The sequence below is a fragment of the Spea bombifrons genome, chromosome 1 (assembly GCF_027358695.1).
Source record: "Spea bombifrons isolate aSpeBom1 chromosome 1, aSpeBom1.2.pri, whole genome shotgun sequence".
Taxonomy (NCBI): domain Eukaryota; kingdom Metazoa; phylum Chordata; class Amphibia; order Anura; family Pelobatidae; genus Spea; species Spea bombifrons.
In genome coordinates, this window is record NC_071087.1 from 142,227,355 (window position 1) to 142,253,703 (window position 26,349).

Genomic DNA, 26,349 nt, shown 5'->3' on the forward strand with positions numbered 1-26,349 from the left:
CGATATCTGCCAAGCGTGGAGGAAAGACGACGTTGTCAATGTTTGATTACTTCTGAAATAAAGAACATTTGGCATTTCTCCTCAGTATTTATTATTTATCTACACCGAAAGGAAGGTCACCTTAGCCCAGGGCCTATACAACCGTGAATGTCTGTTACATGGTCTCACATAAATTAAAGGATCTATATCACAGGCTGACGTGCACTACAGCTTATATTATGCATGCTTGCGCCCTTTATAGTGCAGAGCCGTTCAGGAGTGAACTGTGACCGCTGACAATCCGTTTGAGTCTGGGGCAGTAACAGAATCAGTTTCCTCCGGGCACAATCTGTATGTTTTGGTTTTTTTACAACAAATTCCATATCTCACTATATGGATTTGAATGCTTTGTGCACATATATATAAAGTAAAAAGTAAAGATGATAAAATCCTGCCCTAGTGCCACACAACCCAACTGATCAGACCGAGGGGGTCTCTTGTAAGCAAGCATTCTGGAACGTGGTGGCTTCAGACAGGACTTTTTGAGCCACTAGTGGCACTGATCTTCAGGGACTTCTGCCATTAATATATGACCTATATCACAACAAAGAGAGCTCCAAACAACAAATATAAACAAAACTCACCACCAAACCGAAGATGGAATCACCAGACTTCTTATTTTTCCCTTTGTCGGTTGTTTCAAAGATACACAAGAGATAGCTGTTTGGGATATCCGTCATGACAGACTCAACATCCACAGAGTCTTCTAGATTTATCAGCGGGCTGACATTTGAGAAACGTTAAGGCAAATGACACCGTTTCTATGGGAAAATGTCTGCGATTATATTTACTAAAGTTCACTTTAGATTATGTAAAGCATTATCCAAGCCATGATGAATTATTTATTAAATCCAACCCCAGCTCTAGTACTGTGAAAAAAGGGCCAACTACAGCCAACTGAAATGTATAATTACCATTAGATTACAGTTCACCAATATCCATTCTTTTGGTGCCGGATAAAGACTTTGCTAACTTAGGCTGTATGTGAAAGAATGCAGAGTAATGACAGATTAGTATTTGTCCAATTGTTTTACTCTCCTATCACAATGAAAGTATTAAATCTAGATCTGGTATCTTTTGTACAGATACTAAAGTGCATCTGGCATCTTACAATGGAACGGTGTACGCAATTCTACCTATAAATTGTGCTAGCTACATTGTTAGCAAATATATAGGTAAAAATAGCCATTTATTGTAATTATCTATGTGAAACAAGATATTGATAGACCTGAAACTACACATACAGCCATTGAGTGGGTTGTCGGCAAGTTTACGTAACTTAACTTTTTCTATGTTGGCCTGATAAAAAGGTATAAACTTCAACTAAAGACTCCATTTTCCCTAGGCCAATGCGACTAAATCCAGTTCAATTAGAAAAGATTAGACACCTGGCCTACCAAACCTCACGTATAACTTTCTAATATACTTATTTTGTCAGGATTTCGGCATACAATGTATATGTAAAATGTCTTTTAACCCTTTGGGACAAACTATTTGGTGACCGTGGGATTTTGCGTGTCTTCTCTGCAAACACCATGCATGTCAATGTAACTTCCTAACTGGCCGCTCATAAGATTTTAGGAATATGTTTGGTGACTGGTAAATAAGGCATTAAAACGTATGGATTATGAGGTTTGTCACTAGCATAACTGCACAGAAAGTACTTACTAAACGGAGAATGATATCACAGCATATGTCTTCTGTTCTAAACAGAGGTGATTCTATAACTCTTGAGCTCATGTCTGGAATGTAGCAGAATGATGTGACCATGATCAAAACTTTAAAATTAACACATTCAAAATGATGTATTTAGTGATTGGGGCAGCTGATTAGGAAATAGGTTGTTTCAACTGACAATGGAGTCTTCAGTGGAAGCTCAAACATCTTATTTGGCCAACATAGATAAATATGTAAAGTCACATACGTTTTTGTAACCTCAGAGGTTCTTTTCCATGTGAAGAAGACAGCCTCTGAGGTTCAGAAAGTCTATATGGACGTTACATCTTTTTCTATATTGGTCTAATGAAAGGTATCAACTTTTCCTTTAAAAAAAAATAAATGTGAAATATTCGATAGGATATCTTCTCCAATTAGCGTGGACTTTGTGTACAGTGCGGTCAGCTGTCTGCTAAACAGGGAACTTTTGTTTTCACCAACAGCTTTTAATGCTGCGGTTTCCATTTGCTTGACAACTCCAACCTGCAAGAGATAAGAAAATTCAGTTTTGGACTCCAAGATTGTGAAGCAGCAGAGCCACATGGTGGGAAATAACTGAATTACACAAATGCTTCGAAAGCCGTGGTTCCCAAAACACACCGTCTATAACTGGAGGTCGTAAGAATGTGAGACCCACAGGCCATCCACATAGTCCATACCGTAACTATAGTTACGAACTGCACCCTCCTACACAGGCGGTCTTCCTGTACACCTTAAACCTTCTTGAGACCACTTGTGGTCCCCTGGCTACAGTATGACTGCTTAGGGGATTTGAGAGGACTTTGCACAGTCCTCGTGACACCAGAAAATAATATGCTATTAAGGCTCTACATTTTGAAGACTACATAGCAGAGAATATAGTTTATGGGTGTAGTAGATCTATGAGCTAATGATTGTCTATGGAAAATCTTTTACTAGTGCGAAATCTTTTTATAGAGACTTGCATGTATTATACATCATTATTAATACAAAAGAACACTTCCTTCTTCTGTAGGGTCCAAAAAATAATGGTAAGTATAGTGTCAGAGGACTATAGGGAAATACTCTAAAATCCTGGGAATAATAACTACCACAGTATGCATATTATACAAGAGTACATAAAACCATGGCCCCCAGGAAAGCCCACTCCATCAGCGTTCCCTCACTCCAAGCACACTGACCGAGTCATCATTTACCGGCACTCAGATGAAGGCAGTGTGTGAGGGCCACAAGTGAGCAGGAGAACAGACCTGTCACCAGCTGCTGGACCACAATGGATGAGCCTCCCCCTGAGCCTACAAAGGTAGGGAAGCTCAAAAGGGGGGTCCTAAATGTAGATGTGTGAGGCATGGAGAGAGTTTGTATATGCGAGTGTGTACATGTATAAGTGTCAGTATAAGTGAGTGTAAGTATACGTAAACGTGCATGTTTGATATTGTAGCAATAACCTGTGAAACTGGATTTATGAGTGCGTCTTATAGACAAGTACTTCATCTTTTCCTAAAAAGTGTAAAGTTATACCTGCGTGTTATACACGGGTGTGTATTATACCCAAAATGTTACGGTATATAACTCTTTCTAGAATATCTCAAACACACACAGAAGTGCATGGCTTGACTCCTGTGGAGAATGGTAGCTGAGCCATATATTAATTTAAACTTTGTTGTTGCTTTTGATTGGCAGATTTTGTTTTGCCTTCAAATTTAAGAATACCCACTATATGTTTCAAGGAAATGAGAGCTGAATATCAAAATAGGAAAAAAAACATATCTATCCTGTCTAACTCACACGAATAGAAGTAAATATACCGACCTTATATCCCTTAGCAACAAGCCGCCTGACATGTACAAAGAGACGATGTGCGGGAATGCTGGCCGTCATGAAGTTGTGATCAGGGTGGCAATAAATGTTAAGTTCTCGAGCTGCAATCTAAAATAAAACGGCTTTAGTTTTGTAGACCGACACATCATTTTTACACAACTACATCTGTCACATTGCTTCAATCTCTAACACACGCTCAGTTAGAACAGTGGTTTATTAGCGACATCTTGTGGCTTATTTTTAAGTTGTACTTTAATTTCAGTAGGGTATCGATAAGATGTTATAGGAACATTGTTTTATGATTGTTCAATTATGATAAATAATGAAGAGTAATGGATGTGTGAAACTTTTACTGCCACTTTTTTTAAAGCATGTTTGGCAGGCTAGAGTGCGTGTGTGTGTGTGTGTGTGTGTGTGTGTGTGTGTGTGTGTGTAGTATCACATAGATGTGTATGTGGAACACCTTTACTGCCACTTTTTTTGATGCGTGTGTACAAGAACTACAAGAAGGCATTTTACATTGGAACAATGCTCAAGAAAGTTGAACAATTAGTAAAAAGATCACTATGTTACAGCTTGTTGGAAACATTGTTTCCAGGCATACATGTCAACAATGCACAACTCTAAAACATACATTACATCAGTGTTTTCTTATTCACCCAGACATAACCTGTGCTTATCATTCATACTAGCGTGAGTTCCTATCACCAATATTTATTGGACTACACTAGATTTATTTTGTGTATTTGTGTATCCCTATAATTCTATAATAGCATAGATTGAATTGGTTTATTGTGTAAAGTATTTTTTTCTGGGAGAGGATAGTGGATTACAATATAATTTTAAAATTAGATGCAAAAATCCCATACCTCTGCATCGTCTCCAAAGAACCGGTACTTGTAGCCACATTCCACGCATAGAATTGCATCTTTGTGCTGCCTTTTAATTTCCATATACTGTTCTTCAAGAGGAGTGTAGATGCTTTTTGTTCTCCGGTTGGGAGTTTTCATTTCTAGATTTGCAGATTTTCCATTCTGTTTTGCAGAAGAAAATGTCTCAATTCTACATTTTTCATCCTGTAAAGAAGAAATACTAGTTTATTTGGCGATATCTTAAAATAGTACTCATTACATTATGTAAGGGTGCCTTTTTACAATAAGATTATAGTCAAAATATAACAAATATAGAAAAAAAAACAAAAGACCAACTTCAAATAACCTTATTCCAATACCACACTGAACCCAGTGATTTTATGCACACAGGCCTTCGATGTCTAACTTCCTCGCTTTCTAATCGTTTTATAGATTATTTTCGGTAATTAGATTATTTTTATTTTTGCTGCCTTCCAATATTTAGCCTGGATCCAAGGCTGCAGGCTGTCAACCATGATCTCTGCTCGACATTTTTCCTTTTTATGGTGTCTCTGTTTAGCTGTAATTTTCTTCTTTCTCATTTACTGTGCCCAGGACAAGAAGGGCTTTCTTATTTCATTAAATTATATTTGACACAGCGGAAGTTGTGTACGGGAATCGCGTAGACATCTACAAGCTACCCCAGCTATACACCGGGGACTCACAAGCACCGGTAAGTGGGGCGGGGGGGGGACACAGGAGGATCCAGGTCCCCTGCAGTTCTGTGGGGGATCTGGATCTTAGTCGTCTCATAGTCAGACCTATTTGTGGTCTGATTATAAGACGACACGGATTATAAGACGAGGGGTATTTTTCAGAGCATTTGCTTATAATCGAGCATTAGTCTTATAATTGAGCAAATACGGTATATATATATATATATATATATATATATATATATAAAAATGTATGTATTATGTATTATGAATGCTGGTATTTTAAAACTTGACATGCACTAATTCTACCACCAGCCTCTGGGAACTCTTTTTGAATGGGTGCCGCCATCTTGTAGGAGGCAGCATGTCTCTTGGTGGTGTTTTAAGCACTCCTTGTATTGCTGAATGCTTCTATATTGAGGCACTTCAGCAACACTAGCTGAGTTTGGGAGGCTCACAGAGCAAGGATTATCATTGCTTCAGTTGATGTATTCGTATCCAATAAATGTTATGAGCTGCATATGGATAAAAAACATGATTTCAAATGCATTTGTACATTGTCACTGCTTCACATACCCCATGATCAGAACGCGAGTCTCCATCTTGCACTGCGCTTTCCACTTTTGTCTGCCCATCCTTGAAGCCAGGCCACGGTGCCAAGAAATCAGGGATTTTAAACTGATGGCAGTCATTCTCGGTATTTCCAGACTCGCTGCTGAACTCTCTCAGTCTATGCAGCGTGTGATGAGATATTATCATCCTTTCACACCTCTTCTGTTCTATAGCAGTAAACACCAAATATGAAAAAATAAGAATACAAAGCATAAAGGGGCGATTACACTAAACACTGGGAATAACGATCACCCCAACAGGTTCTGCACATTGTAGGAACATACGGGTTATACAGCCTACCAAACAGTTTCCATACAAGTAAACGTGCAACGGAAAGGTGCCAATTTTACCGTCATTTCCTTGGTTATTCTTTGCTCTCTTTATGACAATTTCTTCATCTGATTCATCACCCTGAAAACAAACACAACATCATCCATCCAGACTCACCACGCAGAAGAAGTGAGTAAAGTCCATGTATGTAGCAGTACAAGTAAAGCTATACATAGAAACTTGAATACCCATCATATAATATAATGGTATTAATAACAACTCCCTTGTCAAAACAAAAATCATCATTTCCCCAAATACACATACCCATCACATGGTATAACGGAAAATCTAACCACTCGGTCGCAGAAAAAAATAAAAAAAAATACACATTTCCATCCACTATTGAAGGCCACCCCCCCCCCCCCCCCGATCATACATCATTTAATGCATATGATAGCTGTGGGGTCCGGTTATGTTTTTGAGATATCCCACTTGCAGACGTCTGTGGGGGGATTCTGCAGAATGGGATCTTCCACCACTCCCAGCTATTTTCTATCCAGGAGACATGTGTTACAGGGCTGGCTCGCCAAACACTCATGGTCAGAAAGTGTTCCCCTTCATTTCAGCAGGCGCACTTTCCTAATTCCTAGCACTGATTGGCTGCTTCAAGCAGCCAGTCAGTGCCATGAATAGCCAGGCCATGGAGGAGGAGGGGAGCTGCAGCTTCTACCTCAAATAAAAGCTTTTTTCATTTTAAAGAATTTACGTTAAAATACTCATAAAGTACTTTATTATTAAAGTATCATCCACCATTGTTTTGTGGGGTGTGAGGGCCAGTAACCCATCCCTTTAAAGCAATCTATCTGCAATGCTCTTTGGTGACCTCTGATTATAAGGTTTGGGGGTTTAGCTGTTGCCCACACAGTACTGAGAGCGTTACACGGTACACCTGGGAAATTTACCGTACATGAGTGGGAACTGTGACAGATCCACGTTTCCAAACTTAAGAGTCAACTACTCTTCCGATGATCACACAGAAACGTACACGGTGCCCGCAGTGTCATCACGCACCGATCACGTCTAATCACCCAGAGTAACCCCTTAGGCTCCCTCCCACTTTGCTTACACAGCCCGGTGCTGCCCTACATCCCTCCCCGGACCTTTGGAGAGGCGGCGCGTGCCGGCTGGCTGCTCCCGCTTCCCTGCGGTTTGAAGAATTTACTGATCGTGGCTTGGGACGGCCTCATGACCGGTTTCCGCCGACAGTGCCGAGACATCGCTACAAACTCAACCGAAGCGGCCGTCACCGTCAAACGACGGGACACGCCCACTTGTTATGGCACATAACCTAATTGGTTGTCGCTTGTGAGCGGCTTAGGCGTTTAGCTAGTACGACAAACAGGGAGGAGGCGCAGTCATTCGTGCTTCACGCGTGGCGCCAAAAACATAAACCTGCTCGGAGTGACGCAACGTGGAATTGCAGTCACAGCATTGGGAATTTTCACACCGTAAGAGCGGCGTTGTTGACGGAAGGGGTTAATATTATATCTTGTCGTCCTCACGCCAGGAATAATAAGTGTGCGTTGCCTCGTCTGCCGGGTCCGCCCGCTCTCACTGAGCGTCCTCTATCACTTGTGACCTTTGCCCCACACGGGCAGCAGAGCGCCTCTGAGTCCCTGTCTCCTCATACAGCTGCGTGCGGACGGAGGAGATGAGAAGCCTGCTGCTAAACTCCATAGTGGCCGTGTGCCCGCCCGGACAGGGCATAGGGAAGGCTGGCTCCCTGCCCTGGCCTCCGCTCAGGTAAGCGCTGTATCTAACGTACAAGTATTTATCACCCGCACGGTGGGGTTTATTCATCAAAGGCATGGTTCTGTTTCAGCTCCTTGACATCACTAAACATTATGGGGGCCAACCCCAGCGAGCTTCTACCGCAGGGAGAGCTTGGCCGGCCCTGTATATAGTATAAAATCACACAGTGAATTTTTTGACAGACCTATTCAGGACTTCTTGCTGGATACGTTTGCCCGTGTTGGCCCCTCATAAGGAACTGTAGACTTGTGCACCTGGATCAAAAACGATTTGGATGAACGTTTCATTTTGATGATGGATTTTATCCAGTGCTCCTGGAGTGCTTTGGCAAAAGGGTGGAGCCTCTGCAAACACCCTCTCCCCGATTGGTGGATGCGGAGACGTCCCCATAGGATGCACCATGACTCTGTTGTCAAAGTACTCCAAGACGCTGGAATAATGCAGACGGATACGCGGAGGAATCAATGGCTGTCCCTGTGGTGTGCGCTGAAAGCTCAGCCGTGACGCGCAACTGCTCCAGCAGATCAGGTTAATGGAGCAGATAGCGGGGACACATGGGCTAAGAATGCAGAAGTGGTTGAAGGAGAAGGTAGAGAGGTGTTTAGAGCTCAGTGCTTCCTTTCAGTTTGATTCGTTTTGATACCTCCTTTTTTTTGGCATTCGTTAAAATTCATACTACTCCGAATGTGCAACTTTAATAAATAGTCAATTTGATTATTCACCCCACAGCTCTCCTTTAGTGATTAAACGCCAGCGATCACAATGGTATTGAAAAGTTACAGTATCTTGCAAACTGTACCTATAAAGCATGTTGTGGGTTCTCTTGTTTAGTGTTAATGTGCAGGAACAAAAAATAGGGCAAATAACTACTTGCTTTAGTGCTGAGAAAAGCAACCAAACCACATCCTAAGTTCACTGTGGCATCATCAGCCCCCTTTAGTAAATGTATATTAATGCTGGTGTATATACACGTAGGTTGCACGTGTAGCCCATTTAGCTGACAGTACATGGCCAATCGCATGGTAAGGACCCACAAGAATTAAAATTCTGTACTTGTACTAAACAATATTTTGGGGGGGAAATATGAACGTCTACATGAAACTGTAGATTTGCCACTTTACTGTACTTTTTATATAAAATCTACCATGGCAGCAAGCAGCCGTTTTAGACCGACCTGCTCCATGCACTGATTGCTGCTTAAAGGCATCTGTGACATATTGAAAAGCTACATCAAAAAATGTTAAAATATATATGAAGTATGATTCCCTATTTTTGTATTGTGTACCTACGTAAATTAATTTAATACTTTATATTTTATTTACTGGAGATCCTCAGGGACTGGACAGTACCCCTTATGTCATGGTGATGTTATTGGTGTTTGTTTATTATTTTATTTATTTATATGCCAATAATAAATGAAATGCTGGGCAGCTAGAAGCTTTGTTTTCAGCACTTACCGCTGCCCTTGTCCTGGTGGAGGGAAACAATGCCTTACATGCTTCATGCTCTCAGTCGTTTTATAATTGGGCTTATCATCCCTCACAGGTCCTCTTATAGGGTATAATATTCCTTTTTCTTCAGACTTATCTCCTACTCACGGTCTAAGCTTTTCTAATGTCACATCCTCTCATCCTTACCAAACTCACTTTTACTTGCAATTTTGGTACCTCTGTCCTGTGCAATTATCTTCATCCTATATGAGTTCTCCTCAGCAACTCTCTTATCAACAGTCTCTCAGCTGAGAAATATATGCCAACATTCTTCTTTTAGCTGGCTACTTGAGATATATGCACAGCTTCACAATTGTATGACCGATTAGAACTCTTTAATTCCTGCATTAATGTGACACTCGCATACCATGTCTGGCACTTGGCACACTAGCAGTTTGCCAATGTAATGGTGATCTCTCGACCAGCCAAATAGCTATATTACTAATAAAAACATTATTTTTATTTTAACGTTACGATCAATGAGATCTTTTACTTGCAGAGAAGCTGCTGATTGATAAGATTTACTAAAAGTCTTCGCTCATCCCCAGATAGTGAATTAGAGTTTGAGTTAATAAAAGGCATCTGTCTTCAGTGGAAGTCCCACAAGTGATATTTCTGCTGGAGGACATGGGTGGATGGTGGGCAGCCCTACTAGGCCACAGAAATGTCATCTTCGGGAGCCCAGTTTGCCCACTACTTGTCTCCTGCTTAGCTGGCAGTTTTGGGGTTAAGCCTAAGCAGTAATAAGTACATTGTACAAAGGTCTAACTCTTGCTCATTTAAGTGCACACATGAGACTTCTGTTAAAGGGGAAAGATAGATGCTTACTGTGAAGAAGACAGAGCAACATTTCTCAGTGTGAAAAAGGACTCCTAGCAGGCATCCTGATACATTTGTTTGCTGCAGACTAGATGGACTGAATGGCTTGTATCTGCCGCTAAATGTTATGTTTGTACCGTGTATGTATACGCAGATCAGCAATACCATCATGACCACTGACAGGTGAAGTAAATAACACTGATAATCTTATCAGTGGGTGGGAAATATTAGGCAGCAAGTGAACATTGCATCCTCAAAGTTGATATGCTAGAAGCAGGAAAAACGGGCAAGCGTAAGAATCTAATCAACTTTAAGGGTCAAATTGTGATGGCTAGACGACTGCTTCAGAGCAGGGATGTTCTGGGTCTGCATTGGTCGGTACCCATCAAAAGTGGCCCAAAGAAACCAGTGAAACGGCAACCAGGTTATGGGTGGCCAAGGCTCATTGATGCATGTGGGAGCTGAAGGCTGGCCCATGTGGTCAAAGTCAACAGATGAGCTACTGTAGCTCAAATTGCTGAAAAAGTGAATGCTGGTTCTGATAGAAAGATGTCAGAACACACAGTGCATCACAGTTTGTTGCGTATGGGGCTCATGCTGACCCCTGTCCACTGCCGAAGCGCCTACAGAGGGCACGTGAGCTTAAGAACTGGACCCCGGAGCAATGGAAGAAGGTAGCCTAGTCTGCTGAATCACGTTTTCTCTTTCATCACGTGGATGACCTGCTACGCAACACTTACCTGGAGAACACATGGCACCATGGAGGCCCAACCTCGCAACTTACAGGACTTAAATGATCTGCTGCTAACATCTTGGTGCCGGATCCCACAACACACTTTTAGAGGTGTAGCGGAGTCCGTGTCTCGACGGGTCAGGGTTGTTTTGGCGGCAAAAGGGGGACCTAATATTAGGCAGGTGGTCATAATATCATGGCTGATTTGTGTAAAATACATACACATACACAGTGAATACTAACTTATATAGCTGTTTTCAAGCCCTGAGCACCAACAGCATGAACAGCTTTGCCAGGTTCGGAAATCAGAAGGGGAAATGCACTGGCTGCGTGACTGTTTCCTGCTCTTGGCTCAAAATAAGCTTCTTACATTTTCAGTCGGACTTCTAAATTCTCCATATATTTTTCTAGCCCTTGTAAGGCATCTTGTGCCTGTGCCTCATGCCCCTGAGCACAACTTATTGACTGGTCTTTGGGGCAGAAAGCAGCATAGCAGCTCCTTTAATGCTAATGTTATCCTTGGTTTTGTACACCAACCAACACGTTTACATAAGTGGGATTGCCTAAAATGTCACAAAGAATTTCCTAGTTTCCATGACTTGTCCTACGTTGAAGGCTTACTGGTTTAATTTAAATTTCTGGACCATGAGAATAGAAGCAGCAAATTAACGTCCATGTTTGCGTGAGGTCTGTAAGCGTTGTGCATGTTTTCCCGGTGCCCTGCGCTTTAAACACTTTAGTAAATGCGTCTAGTAGATATTTATCTCAAGGTATTCTGTTTTACTGAACAATCCCTACTGTATTAAAGCCATTGAGACCGTGTAATTTTGTTTTGTATCAGGAATGAATTTAAACACTTCCAGAGGTTGACTATGACTCCAACACATGAAGGTAAACCACTTTAACTTTTTTCTTATTACAAATTTGCTAATGATACTAAAACTTGGAAATGTTGGAAAGTTCCAGGGTAAGAAAACTGTCACAACGTTTCATGGCTCAAATGCTAGTGTTTTATAGCTGGACAGAAGCACGTCACTGGGCATAAGTAAATATTCGGGATGATGGGAATAAAATTAGTGTGTGTGTGTGTGTGTGAGATAAACGGTACACAAATCACATGACCTGCTCAGATGTCACGGTGGACAATCCTGCTAGGTACCTTCTGCTCGTGTCAGGAAAATACACACCTTTGGCTTAGTTAATAGTATATGTACACGAGGTTCCTTCAGTCTGTACATTTCAGGGGTGTTCTACAAATAAATATCAACATGGAGACACCAAAACAAGGAATACTGAAATATATATATATGTCTGTATAGTTACTAGAGCAGTAGAAAATACCTGCTATGCTGTAAAATAAACTTCTACGACACTAGAGTGCAGTATGTGCCACAAAATCGCTTGCCTTATTGTATAATGTGTTAGTTTCGCTGTAAAACAGTTTGTGGGATTGTGAATAATGTTTTATGACCCGACAGCCGTGAGTGTGCATGGGTTTTGCAGTTCCTAGGTAAAGAGAGATGTGTGTGTATTTATGGGGTTTTTTTTTCATAAATACCGTAAATTAACATTTTTATCCCATTAAGTATTATGATCTCACTCCTATTCTTCAGCGCATCACTCTGTTTTTGCTTCACAGTGCTATTCCTACCTGTCCCTTTAACTTACCTTTTTGTGTTGACAGAATACAGGGTTATAGTAATAAAAAAAAAAAAAAAAAATGCAGAACAAAAAACACTGAAAGCGACTAACGCAACACCATTTGGATTTATAATACTTAAAGGAGTGAGGGCAAAGTGACATTTCTAGTTCCTCACATGTTGCTTGCAGTTTAATGAGTAAACTAATGTTTAATTAACGATAAGTGAAAAATGACTGTTTCTCACTCCTACTTTCACCACAACATGACAACACCGTGAGTGTTTCCACACAACCAGCCCTCTGACACTGAGCAGGACCGGCTGCCATCACTACAGCATTCTCAATCGTGATAGGCGGTGCTTAATGTGATGGGCCAATCATACTCCAAAAACTGTGCCTTAAGCCCTGCCCAGCATGACTGTGATTGACAATTCAACAGTGTCTGCGCCGTAATATCTACTCTACAATCTGGGTAGCGGGGACACCTCTGTGAATTGCTCCACTTTTAAAATAGAATTGAACCTGGTGAGGGATATACACTGTTTTGAATTAAATCCAGCCACACTGCACTGCTTATACTCTGCAAAGCAGGCCTTAAAGGTTTCAGTGTCCATGTTATTAAGCCAGCTCTAAAAATCCTCTGATGAAGCCCCTTGAGGGCGAAACGCATCGGGTCACTGGCATTTGTATATTTGCTTTGCAAATTGATTGTACATTATATCATTTGTTTTCTTTATGTTCATATGTGTTTTATATATTCATGCAATACACCTCTATTAAATATATAAATTTTATACTCTGTAACCTGTCTTTATTTTAAAGCTAGTGCATACACCAGAATTTATAGATTTTGTGACTGACAATTATAATGGTGATAACCACACACTCACACACGCACTCTATATGGACAGAAGTATTGGGACACCTGACAATTACACCAACAGACCATTCTATGACCTTGCATTGTAAATACATAGACATTAATATCTAGATGCCCCCCCTGTGCAGCTATAAGACTTTACATAAAATTTTGGAGTGTTTGTGGTAATATTTACCCGTTCATCCAGTAAAGCGTTTGTGAGGTCAGGCACTGATGTTGGACAAAAAGGCCTGACTCGCAATCTCTGTTCCAGTTCATCCCAAAAGTGTTTGGGGTTGAGGTCAGGGCTCTGCGCAGCCGGTCAGGTTCTTCCACACCAAATTCATCCAACAAGTCTTTATGGCCCCTGCTTTGTGCACTGGGGCACGGTCATGATGAAAGAGAAAAAGGGCCTCCCCAAACTATTCCCACAATGCTGTGGACATACCCTGCTGGTGTAATGGTCAAGTGTCTCAATACCTTTGTCCATATAGGACATGCACACTAATATATCCCACCCAATGACAGATGCCATGATAACAAGATTATCAGTCATTCCCTTCACCTGTCAGTGGCCATAATATGATGGCTGATCATTGTGTATATAATATAAATACATCAATAACACCCAGAGAAATACTGTTACTCTCTTTCATTTATGTCAGGCTAACATTCTGGTGCTGAAGCCTAAAAATAAAACAGAATTTAAGTTGCATGCATAAATGACTGCTCTGATAATTTTTCCACATAGGTAAGCAAAATGTTGTCATCATGGGTAGAAAAACATGGTTTTCTATTCCAGAGAAGAACCGGCCTTTAAAGGAAAGAATAAACATTGTGCTAAGCAAGGAGCTAACGTAAGTCAAATGCATGCAGTTTCATCTTCGCTTTATTAACGTGGAATAACAAAGTACATTTTCATGCCTGTGATGCATTATCTTGTAATGTTTTACTGACTAACTCTGCTAAATATGAACGAACAGAATTATTTTTGCACAAGCAGGTGCGAGTAAGCTATTGATATTCTGTACCGGCCTTTGTTACCTGGGGCCAAAATGTTCCTGGGCTAACCGCATATGGTTGAAACAGAGTGCTTACTGCATTTTTCTGCTTTGAATGACCAAAGTGTCCGGCTTAAATGTTCACCTTGTGATGTCATTAGGACATTCTCTCGTCTTAATTATGTGTAGGGTATGTTAACATCTTAAAGGAACAGTCTAGCCATCATATCCACTTCACTGTAAATCATAGGTGAGTGGCCTAATCCCCCATATACATTTGCCTCTTCCCCTGCACACCAGCTACTTGGATTACAGGAGATGTGTTCTATTAACAATTTAATAGCCACCTTTTTTTTATTATTATTATTTTAGGGAACCACCAAAAGGCGCTCACTACCTTTCCAAAAGTCTAGATGAAGCTTTAAGTCTATTGGAGACTTCTGAATTAAAAGATTGTGTAGATCTTATATGGATCATTGGTGGAAGTTCCCTTTATAAGGTATGTCTTATTCGCTAAAATATACCAGACCGAAGCATTCTTTAACCCCTTCAGTAGTGGGGGGGTTTATTTTTCTTAGTCCTTTCTACGTGTTGTCAGGGAATATGATCATTCTGTCGCGTATAAAGTTTAGGTTTTTTGAGTCTACCGTTTTTTCAGAAACTTAGTTAATTCTATGTCTGTAGATGTCTGCCAAAAAGGCACTTGTGATACATTTCAAAATGTGGGATACTAAATTAAATGTATGAATTTGTTGTCATTCAGGGGTTGTAGCTAATAAAATAGCCTGTAGACCAGCGGCTCTCCCTCCCGCAGCAGCATTGCAGCATCTCCCAGTTTCAGTGACGTTTCGGCACTTCGAGAAGCTCTTTGCGTAGCCCAGAAGTGCGGCTATTTGGCGTTCACGCTCCGGGCTGGGCTGGGAGTCTGGTTACCTGGTTTTCCCCATCAACTAATATCATGCAATCTGTTGTATACTTTTCTGAATACGTATTTGGGGCACTCGTTCGGAATTGGTGTAGCCTTGCCTTCCAAAAACGACGTTGCTGCCCATATCGTTAGTTAGGCAGCTGGAATTCCTCCTGTTTTTTTCCGCCTCTATATTCCCCAACCAACAACTGAAATCCATAAGGCGTTCGTATTGTCTGCCCTGCAAGCTAAGTGAGGTACAAATTGTTATGTAGTAATATGTTTTGCTAACATTGTATCTTCGTTTTACCCTCTTCTAGGCCTACCTGGTATGTAAGTTTTGTCTCAACTCAGATCAAATTTGCCCTCTTTTACCTCCCATATCATCTTCCTCTCTGTTCCTACTAAATAAAGGTTATTTAACCAGCACCTCTTTCTCCCAAGAGTCTGTCGTCTCAGAGTTTCTCTCTCCTGGTTCCCTTAATTTTCTCTTCTTGTATGTGTCCTTTTTCTTTAATTTCTTTATTCATGGGGGGTTCTAGCGTAGGGATGCACTGAAATGAAAATTCTAGACCGAAACCAAAAATTCAGGATTCATTTGGCTGAAACCAAACCGAAAATGACCCCTCCTTAAAAATATAAATAAACACACTTTTATTAAAAGTAACACGCCAAAATGGGACAAAAAATGCAATAATATATATTATTTTTATATTTAACAGCAATCACGCCCAAGCAACAGTACACACTGGAATCTAGGTATGCCTGGGCATGATAGGAGTGTGATTGCTGTTAACAATCATATAAGTAATATTGTTATTGAAATCACACTCCTATCATGCCCAGGTTCTAGCATGTACTGGTTGCCTGGGTATGATAGCAGTCTGATTGCTGTTAACAATTACACATATATATATATATATATATATGTATGTATATGTGTGTGTGTGTGTGTATATATATATATATGTTGCATTTTTTTGTCCAATTTTGGTATACTTATAATAAAATGGTTAACACCAAAAAAAAAAGCCAGCACATGCTAGAACCTGGGCATAATGGGACTGTGATTACAGGCTCCCTATGCCATGACACTCACAGGCACACACTCCCTTAATCACACATACTTGCTCATACACCCTCCCCGACCCCCTTTCCTGAACTGCAGATCTCTCACTCGCAGACTACTGCAGGGGCTCTGCTGCTTTCTCTCAAACAACTTCTCTGTTGTGCATCCCTAATTCAAGGCCTACCTGGTGTGTCAGTTTTGGCATCCCTCACTCTGAATTTGCCCCATTTTACCTCCTTTATCCTCCTCTCTAGTTGTACTAATCTCCCCTTACCACAGCTATTGTATATAGGAGTTAATAGAAATGTGAGACCGCTTTACCGCTATAAGATCTCAAGGCTCACTTGGTCCCTCACTTCACTCTGTGCTTGAAATGTCTATGGGATGAGTGTGGTTTATCTGTTTCTACAACAACATATTACATGGTTTATGTTCTGTGTAAAAAAAAAAAAAAAAAAAAAAAAAAAAAAAAAGGCACTGGATGGTTATAGCGTGTTGTGTTCTATACTTGCAGTGCTATGGAAAACATTGAGGACTAAACAAACTGGAAGTCCTCCTTTGCTTTTCAAATAACATTTTCCACAATTTAGGGCTGCAACAACACGGCTCTAACCGTGAGTATAAAATTAATATTTGGGCTGCTGAAAGGGGAAGTGGGGGTTAATTTAGGGGCAGTTATAGTTGGTGGGGTGTTTAGGGTTATTATAGGGGCAGTTATGGTTAATGGGATGTTTAGGATTAATTTAATGCTGAGGACTGAGGGTTAATTTAATAAGGTTAACTTAAGGTGCAGTTAGAGGTAAAGGGGGGGGGAAACTAAGTGGAATCTAAATCATTGGGGCAGTGAAGATTAATCCTATATTTATTTATAAAAGTATTGTCAGTGTGCTGTGGATGAGTCTGTAAATCTGAGGGGACTATGGGATATCTGGGGGTATAAGGCATATCGGGGAGGACTGAGTGGCATATCTGGGAGGACAGAGTGGCATATCTAGAGGTATAAGGCATATGTGGGGAAGGTGGAGTAGCATATCTGGGGGTATGTGACAAGCCTGGGCTCAAACGTGCATAACTGGGGGGCAGGTTGGGAAATAAAAACAAGAAATAATCGGGAAACTAATAGATTATGAAAATAATAGTTTGCTGCAGCCCTACCATAATTGTAATATATGTATAAATACCTCAGTTATTTAGCCTTTTTCCTCATGTAGATATTTGCCGTGTTTGCTCTTAATAGTCATCATTCTACAAACCACACTTTTCATTTAGCTCCACAGCCCACATCTCCTTCTATTCTTTAAAACTAATAAGCTCAATGTGAAAGATCTTCTGAAAAACATCGCGTAGAAATTGACCTTTTTAGCCTTTAAAAAAAAAAAATTCTATTGAACTACGAAAAAAAAATATATAATGAAATAAAAAGGGCAGAGAATCGTAGAATAGACTTAGACAAGCTAAATGTACAAGAAAACCTCCGGGCCCAATGTTAATGAATTGCAATTCTGAAATTGAATAATGTTCACCCTTACAAAGATTAGTATCATTATGTTGTAATTATACATAGAATAATACCTCAGTAGTTTACCAGTGGGCAGGGGAGTAAAAGCTTTTTACCAAAACGTTTGTATTTTTACACATTTTATGGTCTTTTAAATGCAATCAACAATTTAACAATGGAGGCCTCTCCATGAGTTGGAATTAAAGGTCTTTGAAGCAGACGATCACTTTCTATGCGTGTCTTTGGGGTCACTTTACAATCAGCTGCAGCTGGTGGGGGGCGAGTATGCTGTGCGTGCATCTCCAGAGAACCAAGCTGGGGGGGGGGCAGGACAAATGCAAGGGGAATTCTGGTGAAACCCAAAAAAAATCTTTTTTTTTGCTTCAGTTTTGAATTGCTAAATTAACAGTTGTATGTAGTAGAAATAAGTTCACTCAGCAGTGCAGTCCTTAGGAGTCCCTCACAGCAGGATCTGTAATTAGTATGATGTATAATTCATGATGGGAAGAAACAAAAATTGTAGTGTGGTAATATTAAATAATGTAAAGAGGTGTTTAACCCAAAGCGAATTGTGTGGTTTTGCTTTAAAAGAATACTGAAACATGACTACTAAAGAATGATTTTGTACAGTATCCAAAAAACTTCCGATTCCTGGTCTTAAAACAGGAGGATGGAACATCAAAACGTAGGGAGTAAAATAATTCAGAATGTGAGCTCTCGGATTAATCACTCGTCTGGTCGCTGTTTCCATCACGCGTTGGGAAGATGGCAGGTAATACGTGTCTTTAATGTGTGGGGCATCCTGTGGCACCTCAGCACTGCTAGGTTCCCGTTTATTGATCGTGCAAATACAATCTCTACTGAAAAGAAAATCAATGGGAACTTCTAGAACCCAGAAGACGCTCTCCAGATTCACTGTTGCACGCTTTGACACGTGAAAAACCGGGTTAGTGAATTCAATCCATAGACTCTGGGGAGAAGAATACTTCCATTTTCAATTTTGTCTCACAAATTGATTGTGTAGAAGAAAATTGCTAAAACCCATGTTTTTGCGTCTGTAATGTATGCGTATTCCGTCTACCTGTACAAATGCTCCCAATACAGACACATCCACAGTATGAGACGCGTGGGTAGCTCCTTTTCCATGGATACAAGCTACCTGCAGGGAGTTAAAAATGACTCACAAGCAAAGTCTCGATTCAAAGTAATGAAAGTAATGTGCATTATTTAATTCTTTTCCCTAAGAAGTTCAATTTTAGTTGCCGCTGGGCCTTTATCAGTGACTTCATTTTTCTTCTATTTGGTCTTATTTAACCCTTTAGAGATCAATGCAATTTATGTATTTGTGCAACTTTTTAAGCTTTTTTTGTTTTAAAACAGGAAACTTTTATTTTTTAATAGCTTCTAGTTTACATTTGTGTGCAAAATTCATAAATAGGCGCACGTGCAAAGGGCTAACCATAGAAAAATATGTCGGGACATCCAACTGGCTTCTGCCGCTACTATAAAGCAAATAACCTCTCCATTTTTTGGGGCACTGTCAACTGTGGCAATTATAACTCATCACTAAAACGTTAGAGAGGAATTCAAAATGTGACAGTGTTTTTGATTGTTGTAATAGATACAGTGACCAGTCAATTGACGTGTTACTTTTAACAAACAAACAATAGGAAACTAACTGCAGCTAACATGACTGTCCCCAGTAACAAATGCATGCTTGGGGGGGGGGTGCCATTTGAAAGACTGATTCTACACAGTGTCCTACTGTAGTTAACGGCAAATGAATATGGTGACCTTTCGAGTGTTTGTACAGGGCAGGCATATCGCCTCAGCTGGTATAAATATTAACAGCTGGCACATTCTCACTCTTATGGTTTAAAATACGGACATGATTGTGTACTGGAGGAGTCTTTATACATTCTCCTAATATCTACAAGGAAGGTAGTTTTTTTTCTTTTTGACATTTAAGGGGATTTTTTTTTTCAGTAGGAAATATTGTTACAGTATCTTTGTGGTAAAGCAACACTTTTTGGTGATCATACAAATGTGTTATCTATGTGTAAAAACACAGTTGATTTAGTTTCCTACACTGTATACACAGAGTTTAGGATTCTTAGATAAAATGACTGTGTGCTTAGCGTGTGCATTAGCGATTCGGTAAATGCCACATGTTGGAATCATGGTTCACGCGAGTGCCATGTTTATTTCAGGTCTCAAAAAAAATTGAAGACGGCTTCAAGTTTTGAGATTATAGATGGATCTCCATTCTCTTATTTAACATGTTGCACTGTGCATATGCAAAGTATACACTGTTGCGAACAAACTTTTCTGGCAGATGACTACTCAGGTTATGCCGAGGGATCTGGCAAGTGTCTGCTTTGTTCCTGCTAAAAGCCAGTCTACATTTAAACACAAATGATTGAAATATCTGCAAGAAATAGTTGATATTAAGACCTCTTTGTTATAAACAAGCAGATTGATTTGACTTTCTCTTTGGAAAAAATCATCAGAAAAGGTCATTGCGTGAGTCAGAGAAAATGTACAATGAATATGAAAGGGAGACTTTCAAGCTGGGAGTATCTTTAAATTGTGCCTGCCTGGAATAAAACCAGGTTGTGTAATATTAAAATGTTGGTTAGGGGTACATTTTAATATCAAATGTCAACTTTTACTGAAGCATTTTTGTTTTAAATACATCTGTAGTGTGCTATGATTCACAGTGCAATTTACATTGAGGTAGCTTCTTGTAAATCCTGACAGTTTCTTCTGTCAGGATTTCTCTGAACAAACCCTCATTTTATAATCGATAAAAATCGATTCAACTAATTGATAATGAAACTCGTTGGCAATGATTTTCATTATCGATTTTTATCGATTTAGTTGTTGCAGCCCTACATATAAATCTCACTTATGTTTAAGATTAATTTCATTATTTACAAGGTAACCAATTTCCCGTAATTACCCCAGAGGGGGGTTCCTTTATTTTGTCTATACTTGGTAGTTAGATGCGGGTCTATTTTTCGGTAGTCTGATTACTGAATTAAGGTTTCCTTCTTTTACTTGTTCATAGGATGATTATTCGGTTTATTGGGTTATCTTAGGTTTTTCAGATTCATCTGATACCATAGGTTTCAACCCTTAGGTCCCATATTTAATTTACTTTAATAGTAATTATTTTTACTATTACCAGTAAAAGTTATGTTTTTATATTTCACATCATTGGGCTGTTCCAGCTTGTCTCTTCTTTGTAGTTTGACACAAAATAAGGAAAGGGCAGGTTTTTGTCAGTTAATTTACATTAATATATATACTTTTTTTATTATTATTTATTTTTTTACAAGGAAATATATTCCATGGGACTTCCCCTTTCAGATAGTTTTTAGCATTAACGGTGTTGCTCGGGCCATGTACTTTATTAGCAGGCGCATGAAATTTAACATGCAAGGGAAACCGTTTTTAAAATGCAAATATATTTAAATTACTTTGGGAACAACCATGATTTTAGTTTAATGTTCTTTTTAATGCTTTCCCTGGTTACATATTTTAGCTAACCAAGCATCTGGTATAATTATTAAATGATGTAGCCCCAGTTAGAAATTGCATTTCATTCATAATTTGAGACCGTTAACCCCTTTGTGGCAATGGCTGTTTTAACATTTCTGCTGTACTCTTGTTTAGCTATAATTTTCTTCTTTCTCATTTATGTGTTTTTGGGTTTTTTTCCAGGACAAGAAGGGCTTTCTTTTGTTGCTGTTATTTTAATTGTATCCTATAATTTAGTATTTTTTTTTAGAAAATATGGTGAAAATTAACAAAATTAAAGGACCTAGAAAAAATCTCCAAAAATGTAACCCCCCCCCTTCTTCCCCATGTCCTTTTTGGCCAGTTCAATTTACGCCATCAAACCATATGTGTTTGAAAACTAATGTTTCAAATGCTGGTATTTTAAAAATAGTCTGGAGAGACCTTCTTGGAAACTTTTTTTTTTTTTTTAGGACGCCGCCATCTTGCTAGAGGCAAAATCTCTTGCAATGGCGTGTGTGACCACTCTCCGGAGATGTCACAGTGCGTCGTGGGTTTTCAGTGTCGCTGAATGCCTGGATTGTAGATTAAAGTTGTGACGTGCCTGGTATACAGCCTCATACACGTTAATTTATATTTACCATTTTCTTCAGTGTACAGCATGTAAATGGTTCTCCACATTAACATATTTGTCCACTTTTATTGCATTAGTTATACTGGCACAGTTTGAAAAAGTAACAAAATAAAGAAGATACAGTTTATTCAAAACATGATCTTGCTTACATTTTAAGTAAAACAAACTTTGTTACATGATTCTGGCGTGTATGTTAATACGCAGCTGCCGTTTGTGCCATAAAATAAGGACAGGTTGTGAATATTGGATAAAACACTGATTGTCATGTGGCTGCTAAACGTGACCATTTACTGTAACATTCCTATGAATACTCTATGTCCGCAATAAGATGTCAAGAAGACCCATTGCGCATAATAAGGACATCCAGGGTTTTCCACAGTGGCAGAGATATGGCACCGGAATGGAAAAAATACAAATATATGGGGAAAAACATGGCAGGCACATGGCAAACAAAATGTAATGTGTGCCAATATGAGTGTCTAAAAAACGATCTTACTGACTTTGGGAAGTTTTTCTAAAGGATGACCGTTTTTAGGCAGATAAGAATAACGCAGCTCGTAACTGTAAAAAAAAATGTATATATAGATTCCTCCTATTTACCCTTTCTTTGTACTCCCTCATCTTCCAAGTATTTTGTTTTGCATGCAGTCTTTACTGAATAAAAAGTATTCTAAAATAATTAGTGATTAGATATTGTTAGTTTAAATCATTTTTCCTCTTCGCTATTTGACAGGAGGTAATGGATAAGCCTGTACAGCAGAGGCTTTTTCTGACAAGAATACTGCAAGAGTTTGAGTGTGATACATTTTTACCAGAAATTGATCTGAATTCATACAAGCTACTTCCAGAGTAAGTAAAATTATGCGTTATATGTTAAAAAAAAACAAAAAAAAAAACAGAACAATACAATTGCAGGTATTGAGTGATCCACAAAACCTGCAATTAACACGAATTGACGATAGCTACACCTAATCATTCTGTAGCTGTGGAACACTTTTTACTTGTTGATCACAATCTTAAAATTTCTTTTGTTTTCATTAGATTCCCTGGCATACCATCTGAAATACAAGAAGAAAACGGTATTCAGTACAAATTTGAAGTCTATGAAAAGAGCTTATAAAATGTCAGGGGGGGGCGGTTGTAGCCTGTTTAAAATAAATTTGGTTTAATCTGTCTTCACGTAGTATTTTGTTTACTCTTTTTAGTTGATTTGTATTATATTTTTAATGTTACTTTTTTGCAAATTTTCCTGTTATGTTTTAATTAAAGGTAGCGTTTAAAAAAAAAAAAAAACGCAGCTAAGGTGGCATCTGCTAATTTTCCTTGTGTGAACACTTAAAATATCACCGAACAAGATGTATGTCAGCATCGGTTTGCCTCACTGGTCTATTTAAAATTGAGGATTGTTATGCCCCTTTTAACCATCTAGAGAACAATGAGACGTAAGGTATGCTTTTGTTTTCATTCACTATGACTTATGAAGTGAGGTGTCTTGTAAGGCAGCAGTACATCCCTCTTGCACCATATTGCTCTAAAATAACCATCATGTTCCTCCTAGCGGTTAGTCTTCTGGTTGTTCAATTTGCTCTTGGTCTTCTTTATAAGATCTAACTGAATCCGAAAATCATATGAAAGAACAACCCTATATAGTTCTAGATAGGAACCGGAGCAATCAATTAACAGATAACGCTGTATCCCAACTCTAATGGACTTGTGTTCCAGTGATGCCTACAAGCTGATCATGTACCCATCTGCAGTGGTGCTAGCTGTCTATCATTTGTATGAGCACGTCTTCAGAAACACTTATTATAATAAAAATTTGTGCAGAACTATGTTGCACTTAGCTAGGGCGTTCTTTAACGTGGGGCAAAAGGCGCAGCTGCTTCAGGTCCAATCTTTCCTGGAGGCAGTGTTTGGTGTCCACCACCACAATTTGAGGTGTCAGCCCACCCTGCCAACTCTCCAGAGGCGGACTGAAGGGATGCCGTGAGAACGTCTCCAATGGAGTCGCCCTAGGGTCAGAAGATTATGAAGAGACTGTCGAGAGTCAATGCAACAAGTATAGGTTCTGCTGACCCCTGCATTAACCCCCCCCCATATACACTTTTTTTTTTGTTTTTTCTTTTTTAATAAATAAATACTCCAGAGTGACCGGTCACCTACCACTAACAAGCAAGCCTGGTCCATTCACCCATCTGTGCTGGGGGGGGGGTGTCAAGCAAATGTGTGCCCAGGGTCCTATCAATAGACAATAGCTTTTGAATTTGCCCAGTTTTGTTTTTAAAAGCAAACTCCCATTAACCCTTTGAGTACAGAAGTAGACCAGCGTATTGCGTAGTGCTGACACTCAATTTTAAAACCATGTATGTGAATGCTGTTCCTTCTATGGCACTTCCTAAACCTTGATTGTGCTTGCCTGTCACTATCTATCAACTTCCAAAATGTATTGCCTATGAGTCATCACTGATTCTGCCATGGCTCATTCCTCTTGTAGCATATAACTAAGCTTTGCTGCCTTCACCTGCTTATAACATCTCTAGAATATCGAACTTTGTAATCTGCAACATTACTACCCAATTAATTATCTCTGTTTAAGCTTTAACCACCTCAAATACCACCTGCTTATTAATATGCTGCCTGTTTTCCAATTAATTCAAGACTGTGGCTGCACCTCATCTTTTTCTTCACTATATCAGTATCAGCGCCTTTGCTACATACTGATGATAGCATAAGGTTAGTTGATGCAGTAGTTGTGATTCATGTATATTTTCATGCCGTAATTCTTAATGCAGGACTAGGGAACAAAACTGTTAGAGGTTTGTACCCCCAGTTTTTATTTTCCAGGGTTAGTGATGCAAAAAAGGCATTTTCAAAAGGGGAAGATTATGTTAATTTTTACATGCACCCAGTGCATTCTTTACTGTGGCGTTCTGTGCCATTACCACATTAACATGCTTACATACTTTTTGAGGGCATAGAAAGGATAGAGGACTTGAATTTTTATTTCAACTGAGCAGCCATATGAAATCTATTGACTATATACACTGATCAGCCATAGCATTATGATCAGCTGCCTAATATTGTGTTGGTCCCCTATTTGCCACCAAAACAACCCAAAATAGAAAAAGGCTCCAGGCACTCAAGGGTTCCACTCAGACAGGTTTATTAAAGGAGAAGGACAACAACGTTTCGACCTCACGATGAGGTCTTTATCAACTTGATAAAGACCTCATCGTGAGGTCGAAACGTTGTTGTCCTTCTCCTTTAATAAATTTGCCCGAGTGGAACCCTTGAGTTCCTGGAGCCTTTTTCTATTTTGATTTACTGGGGAGCTGGCCCTTCCTGGCACAGCTAAGCACCGGAGTTCCTGTGGTGTGTGCAGATTCCTGATTCTGGTGACCAAAAACAACCCAGACTCGTTGAGGCATGGATTCAACTCAACCTCTGAAGGTTTGCTATGGTATCTGGCACCAAAACGTTAGCAGCAGATCCTTTAACCCCTTTGTGAAAAGGCTGATTTTAATTTTTGTACTATTCTCATCTCCTGAGTATAGTGTTACCACCCATGCATGGGTTTGTCGAGTTTGGGGACTGAAAGGCCACATTTGGGAAGTGTGGATTTTTCAAATTGGACTTTAGACGTGGAAAATTCTGCCCAGATATGCTATTTGGGATATCTTCGGTTCAATTTCCTCAATCAAATCATACTTTGAATACTGGAAACCCAAGGCTATTTCAGATGCTGGTAATTTAACTCAAAGTAGTAGCATTTTTGTGGGTTTTTTTTCCCCTACACACATTCTATATTTGGTATGAAACACCCTAATATGTGTTCAGCAGCATCCCCTGATTACAGTGATACCCCATGCATGGGTTTGTTGGATTGTTTGGGGGCTAAAAGGCCCCATTTGAGACGTGCATTTTTAAAATTGGAAATTTGATATGTGGTCATCCTGCCCCCTGTGTTATTTGTGAATCTGTTCATTGTTGAATCTGGCCAATTCAGTTTACCCCATCAAATCATACATTTTTTAAGAGTAGACTCCCCATGGACATTTAATATGCCAGTATTTTAACTCTTTCCATGCATGAATTGTTTGAAGATATAACTCTAATTTTAGGACTTGCTCATAAAAATAAACTTGTGTGTGAAATATATATATATATAAATATACAATTTGGATTTTTTTGGGGTTTTTTACATCTTTTTGGAACTGGGAGGTTCCCCTGATGGTGACATCAGTGGAGAATTATTTTTACATGTTACCATTTTATTTTTTACATTTTTTTTTTATTTATTTTACTAATTGTGATTTCACATTGTGATTAGAAAGCTGGGCCCCATTGACTTGCATGGCTG

At 39.5% G+C, this 26,349-nt stretch overlaps 2 protein-coding genes across 3 annotated transcripts in view; one reads left to right on the forward strand and one right to left on the reverse strand.

The window, feature by feature from the left end:
• MSH3 (mutS homolog 3) overlaps positions 1–7,281 on the reverse strand; it is a 98,598-nt gene extending 91,317 nt beyond the window's left edge. The window contains exons 1-7 of the mRNA XM_053475318.1: positions 7,165–7,281; positions 6,085–6,145; positions 5,699–5,901; positions 4,425–4,631; positions 3,547–3,663; positions 2,119–2,238; positions 624–767 (exon numbers count right to left, since the gene is read on the reverse strand). Of these exons, the coding sequence (XP_053331293.1) occupies positions 624–767; positions 2,119–2,238; positions 3,547–3,663; positions 4,425–4,631; positions 5,699–5,901; positions 6,085–6,145; positions 7,165–7,281 (969 nt within the window). The remainder of the gene's footprint in view (positions 1–623; positions 768–2,118; positions 2,239–3,546; positions 3,664–4,424; positions 4,632–5,698; positions 5,902–6,084; positions 6,146–7,164) is intronic.
• Positions 7,282–7,392: 111 nt separating this feature from the next.
• On the forward strand, positions 7,393–23,233 carry DHFR (dihydrofolate reductase). Of its 2 annotated transcripts, none has more exons than XM_053475327.1 (6): positions 7,393–7,807; positions 11,700–11,749; positions 14,110–14,215; positions 14,732–14,858; positions 22,723–22,838; positions 23,031–23,233. In XM_053475327.1, exons 1-6 carry the CDS (start codon positions 7,716–7,718, stop codon positions 23,107–23,109), a joined length of 570 nt encoding a protein of 189 aa, XP_053331302.1. In that variant the 5' UTR covers positions 7,393–7,715; the 3' UTR covers positions 23,110–23,233. The 2 variants fall into 2 exon arrangements, with proteins under 2 accessions (XP_053331302.1, XP_053331311.1); XM_053475336.1 differs by having other exon boundaries at positions 14,161–14,215.
• Positions 23,234–26,349: the final 3,116 nt, after the last annotated feature.